This window comes from Solanum dulcamara, chromosome 10 (genome assembly GCF_947179165.1).
Source record: "Solanum dulcamara chromosome 10, daSolDulc1.2, whole genome shotgun sequence".
Classification (NCBI taxonomy): Eukaryota; Viridiplantae; Streptophyta; class Magnoliopsida; order Solanales; family Solanaceae; genus Solanum; species Solanum dulcamara.
Window position 1 is genome coordinate 9,114,542 of NC_077246.1, and position 17,707 is coordinate 9,132,248.

Sequence of the window (17,707 nt, forward strand, 5' to 3'; positions counted from 1 at the left end):
AAATCGAATAAAGGAGAAAGAATTGGGGAAAAGAAAAGAGAAGAGAAGAGAGGAGAACAGAGAAAGAGGAATAAATGCGTTTAGAAAATGGATGAAATTTTGGATTTTGTTAAAAGTTTTTGATCTTTTAATCTTTTACCCTAAGTTTACAAATATTTTAAATCAACCCCATCTCTTCATAATTAACCCCTAATTAAATGTTTATAACAAAAGAGAACGAAAAAGAAATAGAAATCCCTTATCCTTCATTCCATTCTCAAATAACCCTTTTAACTCATTTTTCCGAGTTACTACACTTTACAATTGTTGTATGTAAGCTAATTCTGAAGGCGTAACCTTTTTCCTTTCCTATAACGGCAGTTTCCCTGTTAGTGCTACAATTCACGTGAGCACATGTTATATCCTACTAACACATGTACTGATTAACTCTGTTCACGAGGCCTTCTAAATGCCTAAATACTAAAGATGTGTTATATCGAAACCATCTGGAATTCGGAAAGTGTCAGCTGCACCCAACTTTCTCCTCTCTTCCACCAAGTCATCTTCCAAAAAACTTTGATGTATAGAAGGTGCATTGATACCGTTTGATAGACAATGTGGACTGGCTAGCATGCTCACTTGACCAAAGTGGGAAATTTCTATAACAACTTTGTCATCATCCTTAGGAAGTGGTTGCTTCCATGGTTCACCATCCATCCTCATAAATGTATGCTCACCAGCACCCTTGTGAAACTCAAATCGTATTCTGTTCGCCTAAAGAAAATATAAAAATGAAGAACATTAGACATCTATGATCTAACGATCGAATACATAAGAACACATTAATCAATCAAACATGTTTTTATCGAACAACCTGTGCAAGGCGTGTCCCATGCCCTCCTGGGGTAAACAAAATAAGTCCATGCCAAGCATCGCGGAAACCAACAACTTCAAGTAGACCATCATCAACATATGGAGGAGTAAGGTCCCTCTGTTTAAAGTACAAAGATAAAATCAATGCAGAAACATGACATTCTCAGAATACTCAAAAGAAAATCGAAACTGACCTCATGTAGCTTCTTCTTGTTAGGTCTTCCCCAAGGATTAAGTCCACCAGAAAAGCTGGGCAAATTAAGGCAGACAATAGACCTGATGCTGCATATCCAACCACAGACATGGTTAAGAAAAAGGCGCATAAGGTCATCACGATTCAATGTTGTAATACCAGACATATCACATCCTGACTAGCTTATGATGAACCTCTATCAGTAATGTTTTCCAAATTTGTGCCATCTAATCACCTATGGAGATACGGGCGGAAGTAAAAAAGATAAGAAGGAAAGTAATGCAGTAGGTAATAGAGCACCATATTGCTACCTGTTAGGTATGTGAAGGTCTATCCATTCACCTGGCCTTTTCATAATTTTGACATTTGCTAGCTGTGCAATGTTTCTGCAGAAAATTAAATAGATACAATCAATATTTAGTTTGAAATGAAACTATAGTTATAAGAGAGGCATTGTTACATCATCAACACCATCCTTACATATTAATGAAACACAGAACAGATATCGACAGATAATATGGATAACTTGACTATAAGACTAACCTTGAATATGGATGCATGAAAGAAGTGCAAAACCATCCTTGTTTACATACAAGCTTTGCATAATTCCTCTAAACAAATCGTGCACAAAATGAAACGACCATCAGATATTTCAGAATAGGAAAATTAATTGACCAAACATCCAGAATAGGAGCCATATAGGTGGCAGGTTATCTAAAATTATGTAGCCATATTTGACATGTCAAGAGACTTTGTAAACTAGTTGAAGTACATACTAGTTGAAGTACATAAGGACCTGATTAACTAACTGGTGTTTGAACTTTTCTGGATGGAGCTTCCTCTCTCTGTGAAATGCATATGAAACTTGAGCATCCATTCCTGCAAGTTAACCGAAAAAGAGAATAACTTCAACTCAGGAATGAAAACAATATTATACCAGAACACAAAAATTAAGCTTTTGATAAAACAGGACACACTAGGAAACATTTCATTACTGAAGAGCTTCAAATATGAAAATGGTATCATAAATAAAACCAATCTAGTCTGATAATTGTTCGCTAAAACAGGCTTTATGCCAATATGTATACCACCCCAAAACTTTCTTCTGGACTTCAAATGCCGAAATACAGTACTACAATATTGTAAAGGTAATTCGTTGAAGCTGTATTTCAAAGGACAGATTACAACACTTACCTATGCTGAAGTAGTTCCAAAATCCTCCTCGGTATGTATTATAGCCTTCCTGAAAATAAGCAGAATGCAACTTTAGGTAAAACAATACACGATAACAGGGAAATAAGTATACCCCTCATTTTAATCTCTAACAATCAAATATCTAAAAAGGATGTTGAAGCTGGAACAACAATCTAATAGTAAGCATTCATTTATTTAAACATGAGTATGAATTAGGCTGCATATCTAATTACTCTTTGCTGGAATATATTTCTAGTTGCCTAATACACTTGATAAAAAATGACTTTTCCATGACATGAAAATCCATCATGAGAAAAAAATGGACTGAAGAATTTGATACCTTGTTCAAAGTATCAGGTTGAGACGCATGGTGAAAAGCATGCAATGAATGTGGTAGCTCAAGAGGTGCAATAGGATCACAAGAACCTTCTTTCGGTGCACTCATTCTCATAAGAATATGCCAGCTGAAACACAAAAAACACCACGTTGTTTCAGGTTTATTAAAGTTCTCTAACAATCATCTTTATGCCGAAAAACTTTTGTGTGCATTGTAGAGAAACATTAAATTCCATCCAGCCAAGAGGTACTAAAATTTGTTTTTCAAGATTTTGTTAAATGTATCCCACTGTTATTCCTGACAATTGATTTGCCAAAACTTGCTTATCGCTAGAAAAATAACAACAGTTTGTGATATAAGAAGCATAATAAGCAAGAAAATATTTTCCGCTTAATGCTTAAAACCATGTCTCTTTTTCATACAAGATAAATGCATAATCTAGTCAACATACTTGAAAATTGTTATCTGAATGGTTAATCACTATCTTGATATATAGTTCACAATATAGTTGAAAGTTGAACGCATTTTCACGTCAGAAATTTGCAAAGGATGTACTATCTTATGGATTCCTCTCGACCCTAGCATAGAAATGGCTGAATATTTCCTTCTCATTTTACTCCAAAAGACAACTTTCAAGTCGAAAGACCTAACAGGAGAGGAAAAATGGTACAACAAGTGCAAGAAACAAGTTTCTTGAACATTAATCACATATTTTCCTTCAAACAGCTTCGGCATCAGTGTCAGTCAATGTGAAAAAGATAAATTCAACCAGCTGTATTCAAGGAATTATTGGACAATGTATGTACTGAAGATTATTCGACACAATGGTGTATTGCAGGCCAAGACGAAGCAAATATTTACAGCAATATATGAGGTACGATAACCTCATGGGGAAAAACATATCTATTTGTTGACAAGCAGATATGCAGAGAACCTTCAAATTCACTATGAAAGTGAAACCAACCTTACCTGTCAACTTTCATTTCTTTTCCATTTTTGACTTGATTCAGGAACAACTTCACGGACTGGCAGTTAATACCAGGATTCTTTTTCCCCTGCAATCATTAGACAAATTCTCAAGGAGATGAAAAATTAATCGATATACTACCTATAAGATTGTTCTATAACAAATCAATTATTAGTTATATGCTAGATCCGCCTCTAAGCACAAGTGCTATAATTATTCTGCATTTAGACCATAAACTTTTTGATGTTATACTTACAAGGAATCTAGAATCACCTGAAAGACAGTCATTAAATCAAGAGTGAACTATCGCAACGTGTTTAATGTCATATATAGAATAAATTGTTCATCAGACAAAAGGATAAATGTGATCTTAGTACGTATCTTACCCAACCAAATGCAAAAGGCAGATTGTTTCCTGTTCCTAATGGCACGGTTGCAATCGGAGGTGGATGAGCTAATTTAAGATCTGATACAACACCAAGAATCCAACCTGCTGTTCCATCCCCACCTGCCACCTAGAGGTGAGTAAATATACCTCAGATATATCGAACGAATAAAACATAAGAAATAATTCAACTAATTACTAAACTCACTATGATTCTCAATCTCCTTTCAATCTCATAAGACGAGCTATCTCCGTTTTGCTTATGCTTTTCTAAATTGGAGTAGAATTGATGTAGTACTTTGTCAGGAGCCTTTTCTCCCAAATCAAATACCTGAAAAACAGTCATTTCCACATTGAACACTTCAGAGGATCGCGGCATTTTGTACTCCACAAAGACCTCAAAAACCTTTGAATTTTATGTATATGAAGAAATGAGAAATGTATATGCATACCAAGAATAACAACATACCCAATATAGTCCCATAAAATGGAATCTACAGAGCGTAGCGTGCAAACTCATCTTACCCCTACCTCATAGGTAGAGAGGTTTCGATTGTCCAGAAAAAAAGCAACAAAGGTACAAGAAACAACTGATAGTAACAGAACAATAACTACAACAAAATAATACGATAACCAAAAGTACAAGAAACAACAGATAATAACAAACTACAAGAGCAAACAATGCACTTCTACCTACAAACATTCTATCCTAATCCATGTCATCCACAACCTCCTATCTACAAAAAGCATTAAGTGAAATACGAGAAGGAAAAGAAAACACTTCATCAAACGTTGTTTTTATTTAGAAAAACTTCACAATATTTGACACGGTTCCATTTCTACACAATCGAATTAACATTTAAACTTCGTATTCAATCAAATACAGTCATATAACATGAGTAGTTTACCTGATTTTTATTAAGAAGAGTAGAATATGTGAAAAGAAGTTGTCCCCCTAATTGACCACCACTTTTGGAGTTGATAAATACTAATACAGGACAAGTAGCTACTTCATAGCCATTCTGTATTTCCTTTTCTGGTACAAGTATATAATCAGGAATGTAATAATCCTTCAAATAGTTCTCAGCTTCACAATATGTAATAGGTGCTTCATGACTGCAAAAAAAGGGACATATGGTTTAAAATTTTCACATGTAAATTGCCATGATGCTCATTAAACAATAACAACTTAATTTGTACTATTAAATCTCAGTAGAGACGCACTACTAGAAACAAATGTTTTTTCTATCGTAAATCAATGAGAAATTTGTGCTATAAAATATGATTTTTTCGAACCAATTCACTAGGCAAATGCATGATGGGAATCGATTCTCACTAAAATATCAGGAAGCTTTCTATTATTTATTTTTTTGTATAAAAATACTACTTTTTTTTTATTTATAAAAATACTGCTATTTTTTGTTCTCAGATTTAATTAATATAACTCAACTTTGAGTAATACTTGAAGTATTTTTTTTTAAAAAAGCCTATTTTAATATGGAAAACTATAACAACTTGTACTATAGTATCATTTAATTTTGCTTTTTGAGTATTAAATTTTAAAGTAATATTTAAAAAGATGATTAGTTAGCTACTTTGCTTTTAACTATGAAAATTGATCCAAACTAAGTAGGGAGTATTCAATAAACTAAAAAGTTACAAGTCTTACGGAAAGACTAATAAAAAAACGTACACATCACACATGCACTGTTGAGAATTCAGAAAAGAAATTAAATCCCGTACCAATTTAGGGGCGGTGTTCGAATTTTGAGAGTTAAACGAGTTTATTTTATGAGTTCGTTCACATCTTGTTATAGTCATTGTGAATATTTCATGTGTTTATGAAATTTTTGAGATGTCTCTTTTAAAAAAATATATTTCTCTCAGATATGCTTATGAGTTAGAGTTTAAGATAGAATAGAACCTTAACTGAAATTGAACTCATGTTATAGAGTTTCACAAAATTTCTATATCTATAAATACTTTTGAAATAGTTTCTAAGTCCAAAAAATTAAGAAATTTGACTCGTAAAATTCAAACTATAACACGTAAATTAAGACAAAAGAGATATAAGAGCACCTTTTGTGGAAGAAATTGCGAATGGTTGATAAGTTTGCATTCTTGACCATAGTTGCAATATTCCTGCAGACAATCTGCTTTAGCAATATTATGAAATTTGGATTCAGATTGTGTAGAATTGAATTTAAGAATATATAAAAGAACTCAGAAGATACTTTACTTGAGCAAGAAACCAAATATGTTAATCACAAGCAGAGTTTGAGAAGAGAAACTAATTAAGAAAAAAATAGAATGATTAAAATTCATGTGACGTTAAATGTAATATATAAAGAGAAGAAAGGCAGAAAAGTGGATTAGTTGAAAGAGTGATTAGCACATATGCTGTATTTCTATTAGTGGCAATATTAGAGATGGACGCAAGTGAAAATATGCAATCCTATTTACGTCTAACTTGTCATAACATAATTAAATTAAAATTAGGTAAATCTCAGTATATTATTTTTAAATATTTGGCGGAGACTAAAATTAAAACGGTCTACTTATGATAAATTTTAAAGGATTCAAATTGTTAAAAATATAATTCAATTAATTGATTATCTTGAACCTACTCTCAGATATTAGCGTAATACATCAACATACATTTAAACATGGCTTTAACTGACAAAGTAATTAAACACTCCAATTTTGAAAGTGCACATCTTGATACGTTAACTTGATTTCAACTGACAATTAAATACTCCAACTCGTCCCCTCTATGCGTAGCGCACATCGAACGCTGATGTGACAAATAAATTTTTGAAGTGTCTAGATGATTATTTTGTAATAAGTTGGAGTGTTCAACTGATACAATTGAAACGAGATGAGGTGTACGTCTAAATGTGCATACTCAAAGTTGAAGTTCTTACTTGCTAGCCGAGACCAACCTGCAATGATTGTTTTGGAATTACTGCTTCCGTCCTATTTTACGTGGCTCCTTTTTTTTAGTTTGTCCCAGAAATAATCTCATTTTATTATAATTAAAAATAATTTAATTTTAAAATTTTCCTTTTACCCTTAATGCAATGATTTACAACCACACAAATATCTAAAAACTATTTTATACCAACAGTTTTAATTTTTTTTAAATATCGTGTAAAGTCAAATAATGTCACATAAAATGATACGGGAAGGAGGAAGTATACGTTTATGTTATTTTCTCGATTCTCGATTTGTTAACGCATATACGTGTGAGTTACGACTTACGACTTACGACTATTGGTATTCTTTTGACAAAAAAAAGAAGAAGAAAGGTTGTAGACGTGGCAGTCATCTATTTGCACTTAGTTTCAACAAAAGGCATTCCTCTGGTCAAGTTATTTTGGGGGTACAATCACTTAAATTATGCACTGATTGTGTGAATATATTTATTAGGTAATTTCTAATAAATTTCAGTATTACTAATAATATAAAAAAATGATGATATAATTTATTCTTTTATTTTATTTATTCTAATATTCTTGTCTGACCTTTTTCTATATTTTTATTGAGCCGAGGGTCTTTCGGAAACAGCCGTCCTACATTGGTAGGAGTCAGGTCTGCGTACACTCTACCCTCCCCAGACCCCACGATGTGGGATTTCACTGGGTTGTTGTTGTTGTTGTTGTTGTTGTTGATGATATAATCTGTTATAACATATTGAAATTCATTAAATACTACCCAAAAAAAATTATTTACACTAATTTTAATATTTTTTCCTGAAATATTAACAATCCAAATGTTCACCAACACCTTCCAAGGGTGTGGTCCAGTGATCAAAGAAGTAGATTGAAAATTATGTAGTCTCATATTCAAATTTTCATTAAAAATAAAAATATTAAGTGATTTCTTCTCATCTATCTATCTATCCTAACTTTGGTAAATAAAATTATCTAATATCTATTGCTGATGGCTTTCACCCAAGTTGACTCGAAAATCACGACAATAAAAAATAATGGAGATCGAAGATGGTGTTTATTGCCTAAATGCTTCCACTTTCTTACAATAGACTTATACCAAAGTCCACAATTTGAATCGGCCCAACTCGTGAGAGTGCTTTGTCAACCTTGCTAGTTCAAAAACACACAAGAAGAAAAAAAAAATTAAAATTTAAAGAAACCACATCAGACTAATTTATTCGTGTCATTTTGAGAGTCAAATATTTTAATCTTGATTATGAATTTGAATATGAAATCATTAAATTTTAAAAATAAAATTTATGTATTAAAAAAATACGTTAAAAGTCTTATAAATCACAATAATAATCGATAATTTAAAATATTTGAAAGACATATGAATTCAAATCTAAACCGCATAATTTGAGAAGGAATAAGTATTATGTTGTGGAAGTTTGATTCTCATCTATCTCTAAGTTCAAAAGTGAATCCAAGAGTCTAAAGTAATATATAATAATTATATATAGACTTGCCATCAAATATTTTTATATATTTAGTAGACTTATTAATAAATATACAAAATTTGAATAATAAAATTGAGTTCATGTCACCCACAAAGCGCAACATGTAACTTTGACGTATGAATGCGAACAAAAATAAATTATTACATGCATGAAGACTATCAAAATATAATGAAATTGGTAAAAACTTCGTCGTTAATAATTTTTTAAAGAATTCATTATCAATCCATTGCTAAACAAAATTAATACAAATTTTATTATTTAGCCATCAAATATAACCCAATATGCGATAGATGGGGTCGGTAAACTATTTAATCATAAATAACGAATGGAAGATTGTGTGGATTCTAATTGATTTTATAATATGAATGAAGTTGTGTTTCTTTAATTATTTCTAAAGGAAAAAAAAAGGTCTCTTAAAAAAAATAATCTATGGTCATTAAGCCAGCTTTTTAGCAACCTATACAACGAGCTAAGTCACCAGCTTTTCCATATCATTATAGATTTTTTGAAAAAACAATGGAAGAATGTGTAGATTCTGTTATATGGCCATCTCAATTCTCTAATTTTGATTTCAACTTAGACAATGTACAAAGTGGGTTTGGTTGTTGTTAGTTGAAGATGCTTTATATATATAACAACGATTTTTTCTCTTTAATCTAGAAGGTTAGAATTTAGAAGTGTGGATTGCTCGGGTCGGTTCGGTTCAATTTTATGTATTATTGGTTCAGTTTATCGATTTTCAGTTTTTAAATACGCTAAATCAATAATTAAACCAATGATATTTTTTATTGGTTTTTGGCCCTTAAGGGCTCGGTTTTAATTTAACCAATAAGAAAATGCCATAAAATAAATATATGATTTCTCCAACAATTTGGCAGGACAGGAAAATAATGTAACTTAATAGAATGCTCATAAAATATAAACAGTAGTAACTAACATGAAAAGAACTATACAAGTGCAACAACAATAAAATAGTTTGTTTTTTTGTGAACTCAAAGTCGCTAAGAAGTGTGAATTGTACGCTAAAGGGCAAAAACACTAACCAGTAGATATTAATATTAATATTTAATATTTATATAGGGATATATACTACAGTCTTAATGGGTTATCGATTTATCTAATAATCCAATATTAAAAAATCAAAACCAAATCGATTACCTGATATTTTTTTTTATAAAATCATTAAAAATCCGTAACGTATTTTTTTGGTTCGATTTTTACAGATCACTAGTCAGAATCTGTTTCGATGGGTTTATAGCTTATAACTTTTAAGTCCAAAATTTTAATTTATTTTTATTATTTTAATTTAAAAATAAGTGTCTAAAAATACTTTTTATTAATATTAAATACTATAAAAATGTTTAAAATCTATTTAACTTAAAAAAATATCTAAAATAAATCAATTCAAATAGATTCCAAGTCTACCGATTTGTCCAAATTATACTAATTTTTTAATTAAATATATCATTCTATTAATAAAAAAGTAATCTTTACAAAACCAAGCAGAGGCAGACTCTCTACTTCCAAAGAAAAACTACATCAGGAGCCTAACCAAGGTTACTTCTATCTATGAACGTGGGAGGAAATTAGTTACTTTGGAGAAGCAAGAAGCAGAGTGTAGTTGTTATTTAATTGTTGAAGCAGAGTATAAATTTAGGCATCGTTTGATAGTTAGTTTGGAAATGAATTATGTAGGTATTAAATCTTGCATAAGTAATATTACGTTTGGTAGTTAGTTAGTAAATAAGTTATTTATGTATAAAATTAATACGATATTTGAATTGTAATTTTAGAAATTCGCATGACTATTATATGTATAAGTTATGTGATAATCCATGTTTTTGTTTTATTTTCTTGTTCTCCCTTCCTGAAGTCAAGAATTTAGTTCCACATACTAAGTCTACTGGACAAAGTCGATATATCCCTGTATTAGAAAGACTATTTACTTAGCATTTGAAAGGTACGCATATCTAGAAAAAGAGACAAAAAATGAGGTGGGTCAAAAGATGATAAAATGTTAGGAAATGAAATTTTAACCATGTCAATTAATAATAGTTCAGATTTGGTAAAAAACCAAGAAGTTAGGGGTGGTAATTGGACGGATTGGGTCAAGTTTGAACGGGTCATAATGAGTTAAGATAATAATTGGGTTGAGACAATAATTGGGTTAAGACTCAACCCAATCCAAAATAGTTTGGTTCAAAACGGGCTGAATCAAAATGAGTTAGGCAATGAGTTATATAACGGGTCAAGATCCAATCCAATCTAATTTTTACTAAGCTTAATTGTTTTATTTCTTCTTTTAAACTATTTTAGTACCTAATAATTTTTTTTTTCTTTATTATGGGTATATATAACATATCAAATTGAAAAAAAAAGTTTTCTAAAAATATTTTAACAAAATTTCTCATAAGTCAATTCGGGTTACATATCAACACAATTTTAATTGGTTAAAATGAATTGAGTTGAGCTAATAAATGAGCGAGTCAATAACCAATCCAAATTTAAACGGGTTGGATTTGATTTTGCGGCAAAAAGTTATATATACTCAATTTAATCAGGCATGTCGGTCAAGGATATTATAAACTCGTAGTCATACTAAAGAAATAATTTACTATTATTAGGTGCTTAACAAATTATACAAGAACAAATAAAAAAAAATTTAGTAAAAATTAAACTGGTTGAGTTATGACTTACTTTTTAGTTCATTTGCAGTTTAATTCATCTCAACGCAAGTAATTTTAGGGTAGATCAATTTTTGAACTCACATCATTTTAACCTATCAAAATCTTATTGTAGACAATAAAAATTTATGTCGAGAAAATAATAATTAAGAACGAAAAATATCGCAACAATTATAGTATTTGATTTTTGAATATGAGTGTTACAATCTCTATGTATCTTCTGATTTGTCTTTTCGAATATAAATTCAAGGGCTCTTGAGCTTAATCTTGAATTTGGTTGAATTTGATCTTAATTTGTTAGTTCAATTCTTGTGGTCTTGATCTTGATTTGTTGATTTGATGAACTCGATCTTCGCTTGTTCTTGAACTTAATGATCTTGATCTTCACTTGTTCTTGAACTTGATCTTGACTTGTACTTGAATTCAATGGCTTTTGGGCTTAATCTTGAATCTGGTGGTCTTGATCTTGAGTTGTTCTTGAACTTGATCTTGAATTCTTGAACTTGTAGCTTGTAGAGAAATCTGCGGCGTTTGATCCACGAGCTCTCTCTGGCTTCTTGTTAGAATTATGGTATTTTTTCTGAATTATGAGGACCCCTATTTATAGTTGTAGAATAGAGGGATTATGATAAGAACAGGTTTTCCTTCGGCCAATCAAATTTAAGTGACATGACATAATGAGTTTTAGCGAATGAGCTTGTCATTTTGACACATGACATGATCATATTGGCTTATTTGTTTGATTTGAAATGCCATGTCACTTGACACGTGACATCCAAAATGGGCCTCTAGGATGAAGTGATATTGAGTTTAGTAAAGTGAGCTCATTTATTATAGCCCAAATTAATGAATTTGGATTTTAATTAAATTCATATTTATTGGATTTAAATAATTAACCCAATTATATTAATCCATAATATTTATTTGGATTAATATATCCTGAATTTAATATTATCGAAATTATTTTATATTTTAAATGATTACAAATTTTCATTGCTTTAAGTCTTGTTGAGATATTTATCTTTTAAAGACAATGCTTGAAGTATTAACTTACTGACCATTATTTAATTATTAAGTGGGAACATATTCAATTTAATATCTAGCGATATATTTTTTTAATTCACGTGAGATCCTTATTAAAAGGGAAATTTGTCTTTCTTCTTTGCATTAAATGCACCCTTTTTTTTGGTTGCACATTTTTCTTTTCCCTTTTTTTTCTGGACAACCTATCACTTTTTAAAAAATAAAATAAAATATGGACAGCATCTCCACCACCTCATTTTTCCTTCTTGTAATGATTGTATATTTATTATCCACAAATACTAATTTATTCTTGTTAAGATATAAATACCATAGTTCACTCCTTTTTAGATTTGGACATGAAATAGCCAAACTATCACTTTTCCAACTCTATAAATAGGGGTGTGCTTCCTCATATTTTTCAGCAAGAATTTGGAGCCCAATCTTCAAGCGTCCGAAATGAAGTATGTTTTTTTTCCTTCTTATTTTATTTGGTGATTATTTTTTTGTAGACCATGGAAGCAATATTTATATTTTGTGGAGGCTACACAATAGAGAGTGTTATCATAACATAAAAAATTGATCTCGAGGTGTGAAGAGATGGATACACGTCCCCACTTTGGGGAAGGTAATTTTATGATATTCTTACAGCGCAAAGGGATGGATACGCATTCCCGGCCTAGAAAGAGTAATTTTATGGTATTCTTACGGCGCAAAGGGATGGATATGCATTTTCGCCCTAAGAAAGGTAATTTTATGGTATTCTTACGGCGCAAAGGGATGATATGTATCCTCGCCCTAAGAAAGGTAATTTTATGGTATTCTTACGGCACAAAGGGATGGATACGCATCCCCTCCCTAAGAAAGGTAATTTGAAGGTATTCTTACAGCGCAAAGGAATGGATACGCATTCCCGCCCTAAGAAAGGTAATTTCATCGTATTCTGAAGGCGCAAAGGGATGGATATGTATCCTCGCCCTAAGAAAAGTAATTTTATGGTATTCTGAAGGCGCAAAGGGATGGATACGCATCTTCTCCCTAAGAAAGGTAATTTTATGGTATTCTGAAGGCGCAAAGGGATATATACACATATCCGCCCTATGAAAGGTAATTTTATGGTATCTTGAAGGTGCAAAGGGATGGATACACACCCCCGCCTTAAGAATAACAAATGGCTCACTTGACACGATATGTTTTTGTATACCCAAGTTTTGTCACTAATGGTCTCTTTTATTCCTTGCAGTTTGAAGAAATGACGATTTTCCGACAGTACGTCTCTCCCTCCACCAAACTTAGGCATCTTGTAGTTGAAACTGAGGAAGGGGTGGATCAAACTAGGTTCTTGACTCACAATCCACTAGTCAATCGATATGCAAGTCCGTGGCCTTCCTTGATAAATCCATTTTGTATGGCGAGTTGGACCTCGGTGCAAATCCATAGTTCTAATAAGCTGTTCAGGTTGTGGTCCCTTCAAGCACCAGATCATCATCATGCTAATATTGCAACTTCGTTTCCAAGTTTAGGTCATCGCATAATCCAAGGTGAGATACGCTGGGGAGATACAAAGATAGTTGAGGGAGAGTATCATCATATTCCAGGGTACTTAGAGTAGACCGAAGATATACTTGGTAAAAGCTAAGAAGTCTTAGGTATGGCAATATTTATGATGCCGTTTATGCATAGCTTTTCACTTATTATCATAATTAAGATATTTTTCAAGTATTCTGTGAAGCTTGGTGTCCCAAAACAAACACACTTTTTATCTCTGCTGGGGAATTATCTATTTCTCTTTAGGATTAACATACTTTCGGAGGCTTGCCGATTTGGGGTTCTGTTTATGAAGAAATAATGCCTGAGGCTAGAGAACTTACAGGATTAGATGAAAAGAAGGTAAAATACATTCCTCAAACTTGTGAATATCTATTTGCGGCCATCATCTTCGGGGTGCTAACCAAGAAGTATCTTTTAGTAAGTAGATAAAATTCTGGCGTAAGAAACCTTTAAGGTATGGACCTGCTCCGCCAAGGCAAGAGAAGAAGTCTTCTCGCCTTAAATTGACACATAATCCTAGTGGGGTTTTACCTGATACAACAAGATGGTCACGGGCCGAAGAAGGAGTATTTGCTGAGCTTGGGGTGAAATCTGACAAAAGAAATGACACATATCTGGCAGCTTTCTTATCTTGTTGGTTGTGCTCTTTTGTTCTCCCCAATAGGGAAGGTTACTTCATTCATTCGGGGACTTTCAAGATGGCGAGCTTGATGGCGACTAGGAGGAAGGTCAGCCTTGCTATTTCAGTATTAGCTAGTATCTATAATGGTTTGAACAAGATCTTGACTTCATCACAACTTATTTTAATTAAAGTCTTCTTCCCCATCCACTATGTTTATGGTTGTCTTACTCATTATTTCAAGGCTCATTACGCATTTGCTAATGGAACTTTTGTTTCCACTATGGTAGTATATTCTGGAGAGGGTGGCACGAAGTATTTTGACAGAAATGACACAAGAAAATGCATTCATGGTGGAGAGGACATGGCTTGGACATCTTCCACGCTGGATAATGATCACGCACTAGAGTTAGAGTCAAGCTATTACATGAGTATCCGCTTCAACTATCTCCCTTTTAGATGTAAAAATTCATTTATCATTGAGCCATATAGCCTACATTACTTTAGTCTTCTATTTGGATTCTACCAGAATATTTCTGGCATCATGAAGAATGACATTCGCAGTGCCTCTTTGGACAAAGGACTCATGTTTTGGAGGATTTGTACAATGAGCCGTTCTTCATCCCGAGCAACTTTTTCTTTAATAACACCTAATGCGGGAAAGACCTTTGGATCTGACTATGAGGCTTGGTGGAAGAAAACTCATGGGAGTTTTCTTAATGATCATTTGCATACTTTAGTGAATGTTGTTAGGTCGACTCTTGTCGTACATCTAGAGGGTTCTGACGAAGTACATATGAACAAATTCCTTAATGATGGTGTGCCTATTTCTTTGAATACCACATTTACCAAACAACGTAGAATAAAAATATCTCAATCATTTTCAAGGGTGTTGAAAGAGAGGGCACTTGCTCATATCTCTAAAAGGGTGTAAGACGAGAGTGAAAGTAGCAGCAGAGATCGTTGTTGGAAGAGAATAAAAGCAAGCCCAAGCAATCTGAAGAATGCTACTATACCTGTGGTGGAACTACATGATGATACGAACAGCCCTTCAAGGACCATAATAGTCCCTATTGAAGAGGTAGATTAAGAACTTCACTCTACTGAGTATATTCTAACACCTTTTTTTACTTGATTATTTATCCCTCTCCTTTTTTAATGTAGGAGAACAACATTGCAGAATTGTAGCAAGAAAAGTCATATGATAGTGGTGAACCTATATCTGCTCTAGATTTGATGAAACCACCTTCCATGGCTAAAGCGGGTGAAGGGCTACTTTTCATTTCTCGTGACGAGGTCAAACCAACTTTGAAGTATGATGTACGCAAGCATCCATCAGTTGTTGTATTTATATTTTATGGGAAGAAGGTCATCTTAGATGCTTAAAAGAATTTTGTCTCCACTCTTTGGGCCGTCATTCGAGGAAAACTTTCTAAAAGTGATGTAGATTCTGCTTCTTCTCTTAAAGATGAAATCTAAGTAATTATCAAGGAGATGGACTGCAAGGACGTGGATATCTCACATTTGAGAAAGTTATTAAACTCCTTCTTTGAGTTTGCCACTTCGTATGACCAAGCACGATCAACCCTTCATGATATAGATGTGTAAACCGCAAAAAATGAGTTAACAGTGAGAGAATGCCTTTCAAATTCTATGCTTGAAGAGCATAAAAAAGTTAAAGTGGTGTCCTCCCTTCGTCAATCACTGGGTAATATGAAAAAGGAGATAAAAGAATTGTGTAGAAAGGCGCAGAATTTAGAAGTCCTTTTAGCTGCTGAGGATGAAGTCGAAAGAGCCAAGCTAGCCACCTCACTGAAAGTCAAGGAATTCAATGCATGCTTTGATACAGACTTGTCAAATGGTTTGGGACAAAAGAAAGAGCGTCTAGAAGCTATGCATCAAGAATTGATCCATTACAAATTATGCCTAGATTGGATTTTCTTTTTCTTTTTTCTTTATCTTCCTTTTAATTTATTTACTTTAAAGTTTGTTTGATATGTTTAGACGATTTTATGGTAACAAAGTTTCTCTATATTTTTTGTTTCACCCTACACCATGCATTTTATAGCTCTTTCGTTTTCACTCTTCAATTCTGAATTTGCTTTTTTATTTTTTAATAATCCAAACTCAATCCACATTTTGCATGCCAATAAGAATAAGAATAATGAAGTTTCTTCTTTTGTTTAAGTTTGTGCATTCAATTTTGACTTGCAAATATTATGGACTTTAGTGCTTCAATTTATAGAATTAATAGATTTTTGAGGATTTCAACTCATAAACCTGATTGATTTGAGAACTAACTTGAAGACTTGAAGAATTTGAGGACTTTAATTTATAAAACTTTGGTTGATTTGGGACCTCAATTTCAAGACATGCAGAATTTGAGTGCTTCAACTTCTATTGGAAAAACTCATATTTCATAGGGGTTTGCCCCCATCGAATCACCACCATTTGGTACAAGTATGAAGTTTGATGAGAGAGTATATAACTTCAATATTCATGTGATTGATCAAGTGGGAACATATGGGATTTGGACACTCATACAACTGAATTCCGAATATAATTCTAAGAGCCTACGTACCTCAGTGAAGAAGATCAAGTCACAGCGTAGTTCTGGAGGAGTGATGTGTCTCTAAAATACGTCATTTATGATGCTCAAAACAAGAAGTTATTGTATGTTCTCAAGCACATTTTGTTAGTTTGATATGTGTTTTTAGTTAGTTTTCAGGGAAATTGAGGAACACTTGGATTGATGGTATTTGGCATGATTCATGTGGAAATTTGATTGATCTTGAAGGATGTTGGTAGCTTGGTGTTGAGTTGAAGTCACAATAAAAACAAAGTATACAAGAAGTGATAAAGTGACTTGAGTTTGGCAAGGTTTCGCGACAACTTGAAAGGAGAACTCAAAGAACGAACTTCACCGGAACTTGAAGAACCTTGGAATGGGTGTTGGGAGATTAAATCAACATGTTTTGACCAAGTATACCCAACAAGACAGCCACCACGGGCCGTGGTAGGCAGTACTGGCCGTGAAAAACATCTCCCATCTATGAAGAAGGCTTCCAAGTAAGCTGCCAAGAAATTGGCTAAGGCTCACACCAAAGAAGCCTCATCACGAGCCGTGGTCCTCACCATTGGAGATGGTGGGCAACGTGGTGGTGTGTCCAGACATCAAAATGCAAAGGTAAAAAGTTTCAAGGGCAAGGCAATCACCAAGAGACAAAGCAAGGAGCAACATGACCAAGACAACCACCAAGAGCCTCACCACGAGCCGTGGTCCTCACCATTGGCCGTGGTGGGTGCCGTGGTGGGATGGACATCCATAAAAGGCTAAGTAAAGAACCAAAGAAGTCCACTACTGGATGTAGTGTCTCCCGTCAAGAGCAATTCGAAGTCCATCAAGTTTCCTTTTCCTAGTTGGTTTAAGACTAGTTTTAGACTTCTATAAA

At 33.0% G+C, this 17,707-nt stretch overlaps 1 protein-coding gene across 1 annotated transcript; it reads right to left on the reverse strand.

The window, feature by feature from the left end:
- Positions 1 to 225: 225 nt before the first annotated feature.
- On the reverse strand, positions 226 to 12,757 carry LOC129905017 (diacylglycerol kinase 1-like). The gene is made up of 14 exons (XM_055980417.1): positions 12,735 to 12,757; positions 6,008 to 6,166; positions 4,837 to 5,044; positions 4,137 to 4,259; positions 3,930 to 4,058; positions 3,546 to 3,631; positions 2,580 to 2,703; positions 2,240 to 2,288; positions 1,842 to 1,924; positions 1,589 to 1,656; positions 1,357 to 1,431; positions 1,047 to 1,134; positions 854 to 970; positions 226 to 753 (listed from the first exon to the last, which is right to left on the reverse strand). Exons 1-14 carry the CDS (start codon positions 12,755 to 12,757, stop codon positions 460 to 462), a joined length of 1,626 nt encoding a protein of 541 aa, XP_055836392.1. The 3' UTR covers positions 226 to 459.
- Between the last annotated feature and the right edge of the window lie 4,950 nt (positions 12,758 to 17,707).

What these genes read in the sequence shown, in the direction of transcription:
- LOC129905017 (XM_055980417.1), bottom strand. Translation starts at nt 12,757, where the DNA reads ATGCGTATCCATCCCTTTGCGCT. An exon ending in AAAGGAGATTGAGAATCATA is followed by an intron (nt 4,059 to 4,136) that starts GTGAGTTTAGTA and finishes ACTCACCTCTAG; the next exon opens with GTGGCAGGTGGGGATGGAAC. An exon ending in AAAGAAATGAAAGTTGACAG is followed by an intron (nt 2,704 to 3,545) that starts GTAAGGTTGGTT and finishes TTTGTGTTTCAG; the next exon opens with CTGGCATATTCTTATGAGAA.